The following is a 12798-nucleotide window of genomic DNA, read 5'->3' as shown; positions in this document are numbered from 1 at the left end:
AAAGTAGGACGCAGTACTGATATACTGTGCACCTTTCTCAGTGGATGGAAAGGAACATAAAGCTAGTGCGCTTTGCACTTATAAAGGCATTCTGCTCTGTCTCCCTTCTCCCTCTTCTCCCTGGCTCCTTTCCCACTGCTAAACATATGCTTGTGGCGGGATTTACTGCAATTGCAATCCATCATGAATCCTAGATGGTCTTCCTTTTTATGCCCAAGATTGGAAGTAGCAGAAGCTTTAAGGAGTACTTTTAGCATGGTGGGATAAAATGCACAGTCCGGTTCTGGAATGTTTCTCCCCATTTCCTGACAGCACTGGGTCTTTTTTGTTTTAATCCTCCCATAATGATGGGGGGGGGGTTTAAAACCTTCCTACTGCCTTTGTTTCTCTTCATCGTTTTAATATCTGGTTGGCACAGGTGGAATGTCTTTCCGTCCCCAGATAAATAACATTAAAGCTTCTTCTCGCTAAAAAGAAAGAAAGAAACCTTTCTCAGGAAAAGGGGTGTTGTCAAGGTAACTAGGATGAGGTAACTGTTTTTGATGACCCTCCTAAAAGCAGAGTAGAAATTGTGTTGATGCCAGTATCTTTTGAATCGGCCACTTCAAAGGGGGCAGGAAGACACGAAGCGATCACATTGTCACTTGCACAATACGAGCCTAGGTTTTTCTTGGTCCACAGGGTATCAGCATATTTGTAAGGCAGGTTTAATCGGGTCACACCAGATTGTCAGCTCTGCCCTTGTGGGCTTAAGAAAATAGGAGATCTCATTCATTATGTCTTGTATTGCCCTTTACACGATGTTATCTGAATGAAGTTGAATGCAATATTGAACACTGTCAGTGGCTCTAATGAAGATAGCAGAATATTCCTTTTGGCGGGCCTATTCCCTGTTGCCACCTTAATGGTTGCAAAGATGTTTTCCTCAACCATAGTTATTAGGAAGAGGTTTGTTTCTGGTGTGGCTGAGGAATCCTCATTGTATAATTCTTCCTTCCTTCCTCCCTCCCTCCCTCCCTCCCTCCCTCCCTCCCCCCACTCCCAATCTCCCTTCCTTCCTTCCTTCCTTCCTTCCTTCCTTCCTTCCTTCCTTCCTTCCTTCCTTCCTTCCTTCCTTCCTTCCTTCCTTCCTTCCTTCCTTCATTCATTCATTCATTCATTCATTCATTCATTCATCTTTAGCCCACCACTCTCAATTAAAGGCAACCTGAACCAAAAATGGCAGCGTAACACCCCCTATCCCCATTTCCCGCAGCCATCCACCCCTGGGCGGGGTATGGAAGGTGCCACCATGTAGCCTGAGGAGGGGCCTCCTTGTTCCTAGCCCTGACCTCTTCCATTTCATTTTCATTTATTTCACCTTGCGATAGTAACCTTTCAGCGATGTTCCATGACTTTTAACTGATTTCATCCTTGCTGCGTGTTGTGGACAAACTGAGACTGTGGTTATTTGTTACCTTGTGTGATGTGTGTTTGATGCTTTTGGTTGGTTGCTTGTTGACATTTCTGCCTTCAAGAACAAACTAGTGATCGATGGATACGTAGGGTAATTACATATTAATGTGAGTTGACTGGGATTCCTTTTATTTGCAACGTGGACACACTTTTGTGAATCTCGCGAGCCATGTTTAGAATTCTCTCTCTTTTCTCTTAACAGCCATCATGTGTGCTGTGAAGCCCGATGGGATTCCCCAGCTCTGTCGAACAGACGAAGTGGGAGAGCTGTGCGTCTGCGCCATTGCAACAGGAACATCCTATTACGGACTCTCGGGGATGACGAAAAACACATTTGAGGTGAGGCAGGGTTAAGCAAGCAGTCCCTCCTGAGTGTTTCAAGTTTCGCCGAGAGCTTTTGGGCGATGCCAGTGCTGCTAATGATTCAATTAGGGTCGGTCTGTTTTCTGCCGGATGACAGCTGTGATGAGTCTCACTGCAGCAAGAACTCTGTTAGGAGTAAAATGCCCAACCCGCCGCGAAACACTAAATACCTGCTAGGACAATGTTTACGGAGAGGTGATAAAAGGGAGGCTATCACGGTTTAAGCCTCCTCTTTCAAAGAGAGCATTTGTGTATCTGTTTCTGTCATTTCAAGCTGGAGGGGAAAATTGACATCTGATTGCTGTGCCGTTGACCAAGGATGGGCTGGAAATTGGTAGTGAGGTTCTGCTGGTGGAACTAAAGCAGGTCATATCTGGCAATTTGCCCAAATAGGAAGCTGTTTGAGAAGCATGTGCTCTTAGCCCCTTAGAGATATGAATAAGGTTAAAGGAATACTAGAGTGTCAGAGTGTCCGTGCAGACGTAAGAGAAGCCATGTAGCGCCAGGTCAGTGGCCCAACCCAAGTGCCATCAGGAGGTCCACCGGTGGGGCCAGAATTCCAGAAGCTCTCCCACTGTTGCCCTCCAAGCGGCAAGAACACAGAACATCACATAGAATCATAGAGTTGGAAGGGGCCATACAGGCCATCTAGTCCAGCATCCATGATAAGTATCCGTCCATCTGCTGCTTAAAGACCGCCACCATTCATTATGGTTTTTTCAATGGAGGGCTGCACATTTAAGAGGCTGGAATCAGTCTCCATACCTTCATAATTTGTTATTTTTGCATCAGTCTCAAGGTTTGGGATGCTGGTGATTTGGCAGTACTTCGTCTTGTACATTCTATTCATGGGATCCAGTTCAGAATTTTAACAGTAGGTGTACCAACTGCCATGACAATACAGGATCCCAAACATATTAACTTCATTCTGGAACCACAGCATCTGTCTCTGTGTCATCTATATTTTTCCCACTCCTCCCTGAGAAAGCAAAGGGAGCTTTGTTTTGTTTCACATGGATGATCAGTGGCCTGGGGACCAAGCCCCATTAAAAAAGGCGGAGGGACTTGGGAACGTTCAGCCTGGAGAAGAGGAGAAGGAGAGGGGACAGGATGGTTCTCTTGAAGTATCTGAAAGGTTGTCACTTGGAGGAGGGCAGGGAGCAGTTCCTGTTGGCAGCAGAAAAGAGGACCTGCAGTCATGGTTTAAACCACTTATAGGATGGTACCAACTCAACATCAGGAAAAACATTTTCAGAGTCAGAGTAGTTCAGCAGTGGAATTGATTGCCTTCAGAGCTGGTGGGCTCCCCCTCACTTCCAGTCTTTGAGCATCAATTGGACAGATATTTATCCTGAATGTTTTAAGCTGATCCTGCATTAAGCAGAGGGTTGGACTAGATGGTCTGAATGGCTCCTTCCAACTCTGTGATTCTAATAATTCCTCTGTTCTGAAGTCTTCTGTATCTCTGATGGGACAAGAAGCTCAAGGACAGAGATGGTGCCGCTCTGAGGTCCACCACTTGCCTGTCCCAAATTTTGCTGGGACTTTGAGTGTAGTGGCACCTTTAAGACCAACAAAGTTTAATTCTCGATAGAGATTTCGTATGCATGCACACTTTTTCTGATGCCTGTTGCTTCAGACCACCACATCTGCCCACCTGAAACTTGCCTGTCCTGTCCATCTTTCAGGTGTTCCCTATGACCAGTTCAGGTGCGCCGATAAGCGAATACCCCTTTATAAGAACTGGATTGCTGGGATTTATCGGCCCTGGTGGACTGGTTTTTGTTGTCGGCAAAATGGACGGACTGATGGTTGTCAGCGGACGGCGGCACAATGCAGATGACATCGTAGCAACAGCACTGGCTGTTGAACCGATGAAATTTGTTTATCGGGGAAGGTACGCTTTACTTTTCTCTCTTTTCCCCTTTACACTGGAATCTGAAATAGTCACTTCTGGTTCTCAGAGCAAGTTTGAAGAGGCTCTGAGCTGTGAGACCCCAAGAACAGTATTCTAGGATGCTTTCCCATAACTTTCTGGTTTTAGCACAAAAAAAATCAGAGTCCAGTAGCACCTTTAAGACCAACAAAGATTTATTCAAGGCGTGAGCTTTCAAGTGCAAGCACTGTTCCTCAGACAACGAACTACCATCATAACAGTGGGAATATAAAGCGAAAGTTAATTCTGTTAAATTAGTAAGCTGTGTCACCACATCCAAATTCAGCCATAAGATAATTCTTTGGTAAAACATCCAATCAATCCCCTTGAATTCAGTTGTAGTTCACAAAAACATAGGATAAATAAAACTGTCTGATGGTGAAGGTCCCTGCAAAATTTGGGACAGAATTTGGTTTCGGTTGTTATCTAGCTCTAAACCTTGTTTGTTTGTTTATTTTTCTGCCTCTTTTGGTAAATGCACTTCAGGCATGCTCGAAGACGAAAATCTTCTTCACAGGCTACGAGACACTCTTTGGAGGGCTGAAAAGCTAGCTTTCATAATAGCTGCCTCTCCAGCAGTGCTCTATTTTAAACTTGCGTAGGTGTTTCGATGCAGCTGCCTCTTTCTAGAAGAAATAAGAGCGTGGGTCCCAGTCTTCTCAATTGCATAACTAATGAGTTAGTGAGTCACAAAGACTGCTGAAATGCAGATTGCTCTGCGCTCCGTGTTGCTAGACAGTGATTATTTTGGTTTCCACATTCCACAGAATAGCAGTGTTTTCAGTGAGCGTCCTTCACGACGAGAGGATAGTTATTGTCGCTGAGCAAAGACCAGACTCCACCGAGGAAGACAGCTTCCAGTGGATGAGCAGAGTGCTCCAGGTACAGTTGTTTTTAACTTGCAATCAGAAGCATCAGATTAAAAGTCCAGAGGCGTACATGGTAGGACATATTCCTACCTTCCCCTAGGTGCATAATCTAAATTGTTTAGTCTGCTGGTGTTCATGTCCTGCGTTACCCTCCTCTGAATGTGCTGCGACCCAGAGAATAATTCTTCTTTCTTCATCCTTTTTGGAACACGTTGCCAGAATTTCTGATTTGGGCTTTGCTCACTACGATGGTTTACGCACTGGAAACTTCACTGCCTTAGCTCCTGTGCAGGAGCACAAATTGGGGGCGGATGAGGCGCACCAGGCCAAATGCTCCCCCATGTGGCTGCAGGAAGAGGTGGGGCAACCTGCCGCGACTAAAACTCCAGCCTGCAGCCCAGCATAAAACCTCCAGTGCGTAAACGGTCAATGGGGGAAATAAGAGATGATGCAAAGCAGCAACTGTAAAGACAGACCTGTGGGAATGTTATGGGTGTTGAGGGCAGAAAGTGAGATGGCTTTTTTCACAGTTGAGGCAAAACAGGTGGCCAAGTGTATGGCATAAAAATGAATTCTTCCATAGCTTGTCACTGGCCCTCTTTGGCTTTCAAAAGCGACCTCAAAATGGAGGACTTTAGGTCTGCCTCATGAGGTCTTTAGGTCTGTCTCATGGCTGGTGAGGGATATGACGGTTACCCTTCCCCACTCTGAGGTAAATTTCCCCTCAGAATGAAAATATTGTTCCCTCAGAGGCCGAGTAGCCCTTGTAGTGTGATTTTTCTTTATTATAAAAATGGAGCTCACTGTCCCACTTTACTCAGCTGTGGAACCCTTTAGGGGAGTTGTAGAGTCCTTTTTCTTACAACCCTTTATCAGAAAGGCTCTGGGGCATTCTTAACCACAAACAAAGGATTCTGTTTTACAAAGAGGAATAGGGTAGTTGGAATGAAGGAATCAAACTTTTTCTATATAGATCAGATATTTTACAGTTTCAGGTTCTTAGTTACGGGTTTTTTAGATGTTCGTAGGCTTTTCTTTCAGATGTTAAGATTTCTTTTAAACCAAGAGGTTTCGTTACTGTGTTTATCCTAAAAGGCATGTGTTTTTCTTCTTTTGGCTTTTATCTATTGAGTTCCCTGAAACCCCCAGGCTCCTCGTGCCTCCACTTTCTCACTTCCTAGAAGAACCAGTATCCCCCTGCCTATTGAGGTGACCAAAGCACTATCCTGCACACACGAATTTGAGGAAACACGTACTCCTGATTTCTCTTTTTAAACTAGGCCCTTCTTCTCTCCTTAGAAGAATTCTCCTTCCAATTTGGCCCGAATTGGAAGTTAACACCTCACTACCCAGATTCCCACTGCTAAATATCTGCCCTAGCTGTCCAGGCATGATATGTATTAACTCAGTAGAAACTCAGTAGAGTTTCTCTTCAGAGCAGATGGTCAGCTAAGGATCTGTCTCCCAGGCCTGCCGTGGATCGAAACCTCAGTTGGCCCCGGGCTAAGGGAACGTGAGAGAATCTGTGTTCCCTTAGCCTCTGTGGGGGCCAACATGGCCTGTCACGCAGCAGGAGAGGGTGGACAGGGAAGAGCTTGGCCTTCCCGGCTCAGCTCCTCCCTGCCCTATGGTGGCCCAGAGGGGGCAAGAAATGCTTTGGTCAGCTTCATGGTGCTTCACCATGCTGTGGGGTGGACCAGGGCATTTTTTATTTTGCAGGAAGGTGGGATTGCCTTCCACACAATTCCACCTTCCTGCAAAATTTAATAGAAATGCCCCACCTTGCAGTGGTACCATTCTGCCGCTGTTTCCTGGGGGGCATCTTGGCACCAGAGCAGATCTGGTGCTGAAATGTGTCCCCCATGGGGACACAGAATGCTGTGGAGCATGTATTTCCGCAGCAACGTGCAGGTGATGGCCCAGCATAGCTGCCATCGTGAGGAATGGGCTCAGACTACTTTCAGAACCAGTATCAGAATCATACTTAATTAAGACTGACCCTCTCTTTCTCAGCACACAGCTAGAATATTTCAGTTCCCTCCCCGCTGTTGCTGGCCATCCAGAGGCTCAGAACAGCCTCTCCATGCAGTGTGCTTATCATGGTATCTTTTATCATGAGAGGTCAACTGATATGTTTAGAGATCCTGGAAATTTCAAAAAAAGGCCAGCTCATTCAGTAGCTCAGCCTCTCTCAACTTTTCTACACTTGAGAAACCCCCGAAACATTCTTCAGGTTTTGAGAGACCCCAGAAGTGGTGGGATCATGCAGAATATGATTGGGAAACAAAGTTGTGTTTGTGCCTACCTGGGGACCTCCTCTTCCCACCCCCTCCAGGTCCATCATTGGCCATTTTGGGAGGAAGGGAACATCAGCATGACAATATATGGTCATATCCCCCAATAAATGTTTAACACATTTTTAAAAATTAATTAACTTCCACCCATTCAGTGTAACCTTTCCAAGGCTGTCAGGAAACCCCAGGGCTTCACAAAACCCTGGTGGAGACAACCTACAGTAGATGGAAGATTTCTATGTAGGCTTCCTTAACAGTGGAGCTAATTGGGCTTAGAATCCTGTACTGTAGTTTTTTTAGAATGCTGGTTAATGTCACCCCAAATTTGGGCAGGAACTTGTTCTTTTTCTCCTCTTTGCTCCTTAGCATTTCGAAGCGCCAAAGATAAGTCCAATAAAAAAAAATCAAAGAACAAAAAGGCACTATTTAATGATTAAAAGAGGCTTTCTACCGTGAAACACAAAATCACGGTTCCCCGGGTCAGTTTTTTGATTAATGGTAGAATTACTCACAGTTTGCACTTATAGCAGGTGGGCCAACACAGTGACCCAGAAAAGAAGAACCAAGTAAACAGTTCTTTCACCTTTTTCTGTTTCTGAAGACACACCAAATCTGAGTCTGTTGCTTTCCAATCCCGATCCATCAAGAAGGATTGTATTTAACCCTACAGGCGTAATTTTCTGTTCGCAACATAAAGTGCAATCACGTAATGTACTTTGAAAGACATTTACTAAAACACCAGATGTGTAACTTTTAAGTGGCAAGACATTGGGTTAGTTGCTTCCCCTTCCCTTCATCCTTGCATTAACATCCAACTTGTTTTTTTGGGGGGAAACCCCATTTCTAGGCGATAGACAGTATTCATCAGGTTGGGGTTTACTGCTTAGCTCTGGTGCCAGCAAACACCCTCCCAAAGACTCCCCTGGGCGGGATCCACTTATCAGAAACAAAACAGCTTTTCCTGGAAGGCGCACTACACCCCTGTAATGTGTTGATGTGTCCACACACCTGCGTAACCAACCTGCCTAAACCAAGGCAAAAGCAACCAGGTAAGCATAACACCTTCATAAGGACTGTTTTGTGTATTATCTCCACCTGTACGTTTTTCTGCTTTTTATCTGTGCATGTCGTAGGTATAAAAGGTTTTCTTTCCAAGGGAATTGTTCTGATCCCATGGAGGCGCCTGGTGCTTTCCTTTGGGCCTGCAGGGGTTTTAACTCGCCACATAACACTTGGCTGACAGTTTTACGGCTACTATTTTAGCAGCTGAGGAAACGGAGAGATCCTTGCCCTTGAGGTGAGGGCAGGAGACATCTCTGGCTCGCAGGCTTTCCCCTACTGCCGTGCTCCTCAGCTTTCTTTATTTCTCATCTTGCTGTTCTTTTGACTCAATAAAGTCTTGAACAGATCAGACCCCGACCCTCTTAACAGGCAATCGCCACAGCTAGGAACCTACAGGTTGAGCTACGGGAAAAGTTTAGGCTTAAAAGATAAATATTTCTTATCTTCAAGTGCACACAATAAAAATTAAAAACACTGATAAGATCTCCATTATATAGTGTATAAAATATAATAAACAGGAATACATGGAACTTATGAGGAACTTCTGAGGAAGCAAAACCAGGCGTGTTTCGACCCTAAGGGCTGTCCTCAGTGGTCCAATAATTTAAAATGCACTTATATAATAAGTTATACGATAACATTGGGGTTTGCTGGGTGGTAGAAAAAAAATCTATAAGGTGATGGTCTAACTCAGGGTTAGTCAGCCTGTGGTCCTCCAGATGTTCATGAACTACAATTCCCATGACCTCCTGCCAGCGTTTGCTGGCAGGGGCTCATGGGAATTGTAGTCCATGAACAACTGGAGGACTACAGGTTGACTACCCCTGGTCTAACTAATATATGAGAACCAGCTTGGTGTAGTGGTCAAGAGCAGCAGCTTCTAATCTGGGGAGACAGATTTGATTCCCCGCACCTCCTCATGCAGCCTGCTGGGTGACCTTGAGCTCGTCACAGTCCTGATAGTGCTTTTTTCACAGTCCTGACAGGGCTCTCTCAGCCCCACCTCGTTCACAGGGTGTCTGTTGTGGGGAGAGGAAGGGAAGGCTGTTGTAAGCAGCTTTGAGACTCCTTCCAGCCATGAAAAGTGGGGTATAAAACCCCCTCTTCCGCTTCTCCTTCTTCTAAAGTTGTCACATATGGAGCCCACACTCTGAAATATTATTCAGAAGATCACCACTCTCAGTTTTCCCCCAACTCCTATTCAAAACTGCATTCTCATGTGTCAAGCAGGAAAAACTGTCTTCCACTCCACAGATAAACATTTCGTGACAGTCAAGATGGTTTCCCAATCCTCATATACAAGGAAAAACTGGACACATTTTGTTTTTTGGAGATGCCGTTCATCTAATGTCTCCTGTTCCTCAGCTGCTAAGGGAGGTCAGCGGAGCCTAATAACTAGAGATGGTTAACCTGCTGGCTTGCAGCATCTTCTCCCCTGTGGCTGCGAGTTCAAAAGGAAAGGCTTTCAGCTTTCCGCTACAGAAGCCTCCAGAATTATCAGGAGCTGAAGGCCGACTGTGAGAACAGCATGTAGCCAGGCTCTACCCTGCCTGCTGACAGATGGATATATTGGGGGGGTGTTGAGGGTGATAAACTGCATTTTTGAGTATGCATACTAAGTGGGGGTGGGGAGTTATTCTGGCTCCACACTTAGCTGTTCTGTCCTCCTTTTTGTGTGAATAGTTCATGGAATCATACAGTTGGAATACGGGCCATCTAGTCCAACCCCCTGCTCCACGCAGGATCAGCCTAAAGCATCAAGGATAGATATCTGTCCAGCTGTTGGTTGAAGACCGCCAGTGAGGGGGAGCTCCCCACCTCCTGAGGCAGCCGTTCCCACGGCTGAACTCCTCTGACTGCTGTAACTCTTGTCTTCAGTTTTGGAATCCGCTGTTATTGTTGCTTCTGATGTTTATGATGTTATGAATTGCGCTGTATTATCTCTACGTTTTGTGTAAACCGCCCTGAGCCTCCCAGAAGGGCGGTATAGATAATACATACAGACTTTTCCCTGATATCTAGCCAATATTGTTCTCCACTTAGTTCACACGCATTGCTGTGGGCCCTATCCTGTGTTGCCCACAGGAACTGCTCCCTACCCTCCTCTAAACCACCTTTCAGATACTTCAAGAGAGCCATCGTGTCTCCTCTCGGCCTCCTCTTCTCCAGGCTGAGCATTCCCAAGTCCCTCAGCCTTTCTTCATATGGCTTGGTCCCCAAGCCCTGGGTCATCCTTGTTGCTCTCCTCTGCCTCCTCTCCATTTTGTCCATGTCCTTCTTGAAGTGAGGCCTCCAGAACTGCACACAGGACTCCAGGTGTGGTCTGACCAATGTGGTATAGAGCAGGACTATGACATCTCACAGTTTTGATGTGATGCTTCTGTGGATACAGCCCAAGACTGCATCCGCCTTTTTTTTCAACCACAACACACTGGCTATTCATCCACAAGTACCCCAAGATCTCATTCATATACATTGCTCCCCATTCCCTTCCAAATACCTAGAATCATAGAATAATAGAGTTGGAAGGGACCTCCTGGGTCATCTAGTCCAACCCCCTGCACTATGCAGGACATTCACATCCCAATCGCTCATCTACTGTCACCTGCCACCCCCTTAACCTAAAATCCCTCAGGAGACAGCCTCTGGCATGACAATCTGTGGTGAATGCTAGGATGTGCCTTCCTCTGCCTTCAAGCCATTTTTTTCCTAGCAAGCAGCATACTGCCAAATAACAGCTCATGATCGGGGGTGTTTTCTGAGTGTGCTCTAGCAGTTATCGAGGGCAATCAGCTTCCACAAATTCAATACTGCTGTTTATGTGCCGAGCATCTTAATCCTAACATTTTAGAGTTTCCGCAGAGGTTTAGGATATAGAGAGCGTTGCCGCGGACGAGAGGACGCAGCGGCTTGAATTCTGCATTTGTCCCGCTAATAAACACACCTTTGATATTTTGTAGAAATTGGCCCTGCCTCTGTGATGGTGGGGAATCTGGTCTCTGGGAAAAGAATTGCTCAGGCAAGTGGCAGAGATTTGGGGCAAATAGAAGACAACGATCAAGCCAGAAAGGTAAAGTGGAGAAACCATCCCTGTTCCTGGCATTTCGATTTTGCAACCGCCGCATGACTCTTTGCAGTGTTTTCGGGCCACGTGGCTGCAAACTCAAAGCAAGAGCAACATTTCGCTTTCTGCTTTTCTACGGCTACACTTCTGAATAGGGTTGCCAGCTCTGGGTTGGGAAATACATGAAGACTTTGGGGGTGGAGCCGGGAGTGGGTGGGATGCGGAGTAGGCGGGACCTTAGGGAGCATCATACTGTAGACTCCGCCCTCCAAAGCAGCCATTTTCTCCAGGGGAACCAGCCTCTGTCACCTGGAGATGTGCTGTAAACCCAGGGGATCCCCAAGACGCTCCTGGAAACTGGCATCCCTGGTTCTGAATGGGTTATGGAGGAATCAGACTTATTGACCATGCTGAGACCTTGTTTCCCAATTATGCTTCGGATCCCCCTGAACCTGAGCGTCTTCCTGCTAAAGGAGAATCGGTGTCACATTAGTGTCATTGACTTCTAACAGTGGTCCAAAGAAGAAAAAAATACTTGGTTTCTCTTTCTGTCGAGCTGCGAGGCATCAGACTTGCTGACGTCCAGCAGACCCAAGTCTGGGAAACTTCTAGACTTTACATACACTGCCCAGGGTTTCCTGGAAGAAAAGCAAGATGGAGAAATGCTACACTTGAGGCTACTCAAATAACCATTCCTGCATGTGACAGTTTCCGAATTCTTTTTATGCCCCACAGTCATGTGCTGCCATGCACGGGATACAGCGTGCAGCACACCGCTGCAAACATGTGAGGCAATGGAGGGTTTTGTGGCTTCATCACAACAAACCCTGTTTGTCACAGTGCAGTTTGTGTGATTGGCTAGCCAGTAGGCTGGGATTCCCTGCCAAGATGTTCTTGAGTTCAGTTCAAACTTTATTACAGTCGTTCAGACCAAGTTGTATGAAGTTAATACATAAAAGACCAAAAGAATATGGTCATTGGATATAATGCAATTTAAAACAGATCATAAAATAGACCATAAAATCATAAAATAGAACTTAAAATTATGCTAATTTAGAGCATCGGATTTTTATGGCAGCAGCACAAAAAGATGTTCTTGAGTATCTTCCCGAGAGTGGAGGCATTGGTCAAACTAGTATTCTGTTCCCAGGAAATGACATAAACACATGCCTATGGTGCATTTGTGACTACGCATCATGTGCCATGCTCAGAAGAGATGTAAAAATGCCCCCCTCCCCGTTTGCAGCTGTGAGTTTGCTTTTTAAAACTGGCATGGAATACATTGTGAACAGCAGTTGTGACCAGAGAATTCCTAGAAATATTAACGTCTAAACAAAATGATCTGTTGAATGGGGTATGTGTGTGTTTCCTTGTCCAGATCAACACAATCTGATGCGTTTTGCAGGTTTTAAAACTGTCTTAAGTCCCTTAGGACTTGTTCTTTGTACATGGACTAACTTGAGTCTGTTGGTTCATTCATCTACAATGATGTGTGATCATTTAAACTACCTTCAAGGGCAACTGGGGGTGGGGGGAAAGGACAGCGTCCTTAAAAATGCTAAAAGAAGATAGTTTTAATTCTTCTCTCTCTTGTCTCTCTCTGTCTCTCTGTTTTCATCCCATTAGTTCCTGTTTCTCTCAGAGGTCTTACAGTGGAGAGCGCAAACAACTCCTGACCACGTGCTTTACACACTACTAAATTGTAGGGTAAGATTGCCTGGAGATAATTTGGAATACTTTTTGCACGGATTTAGA

At 45.6% G+C, this 12798-nt stretch overlaps 1 protein-coding gene across 4 annotated transcripts in view; it reads left to right on the top strand.

Moving 5' to 3' along the window:
• Positions 1 to 12798, top strand: part of DIP2C (disco interacting protein 2 homolog C) — a 287193-nt gene that overhangs the window by 240531 nt on the left and 33864 nt on the right. For all 4 annotated transcript variants that reach the window (XM_077304480.1, XM_077304478.1, XM_077304481.1 and 1 more), the window contains 6 exons: positions 1658 to 1794; positions 3507 to 3715; positions 4522 to 4636; positions 7765 to 7966; positions 10940 to 11049; positions 12670 to 12750. In XM_077304480.1, the coding sequence (XP_077160595.1) occupies positions 1658 to 1794; positions 3507 to 3715; positions 4522 to 4636; positions 7765 to 7966; positions 10940 to 11049; positions 12670 to 12750 (854 nt within the window). The remainder of the gene's footprint in view (positions 1 to 1657; positions 1795 to 3506; positions 3716 to 4521; positions 4637 to 7764; positions 7967 to 10939; positions 11050 to 12669; positions 12751 to 12798) is intronic.

Source organism: Paroedura picta, chromosome 11 (genome assembly GCF_049243985.1).
Source record: "Paroedura picta isolate Pp20150507F chromosome 11, Ppicta_v3.0, whole genome shotgun sequence".
NCBI lineage: Eukaryota > Metazoa > Chordata > Lepidosauria > Squamata > Gekkonidae > Paroedura > Paroedura picta.
This window is presented reverse-complemented; position numbering and strand designations above follow the sequence as displayed.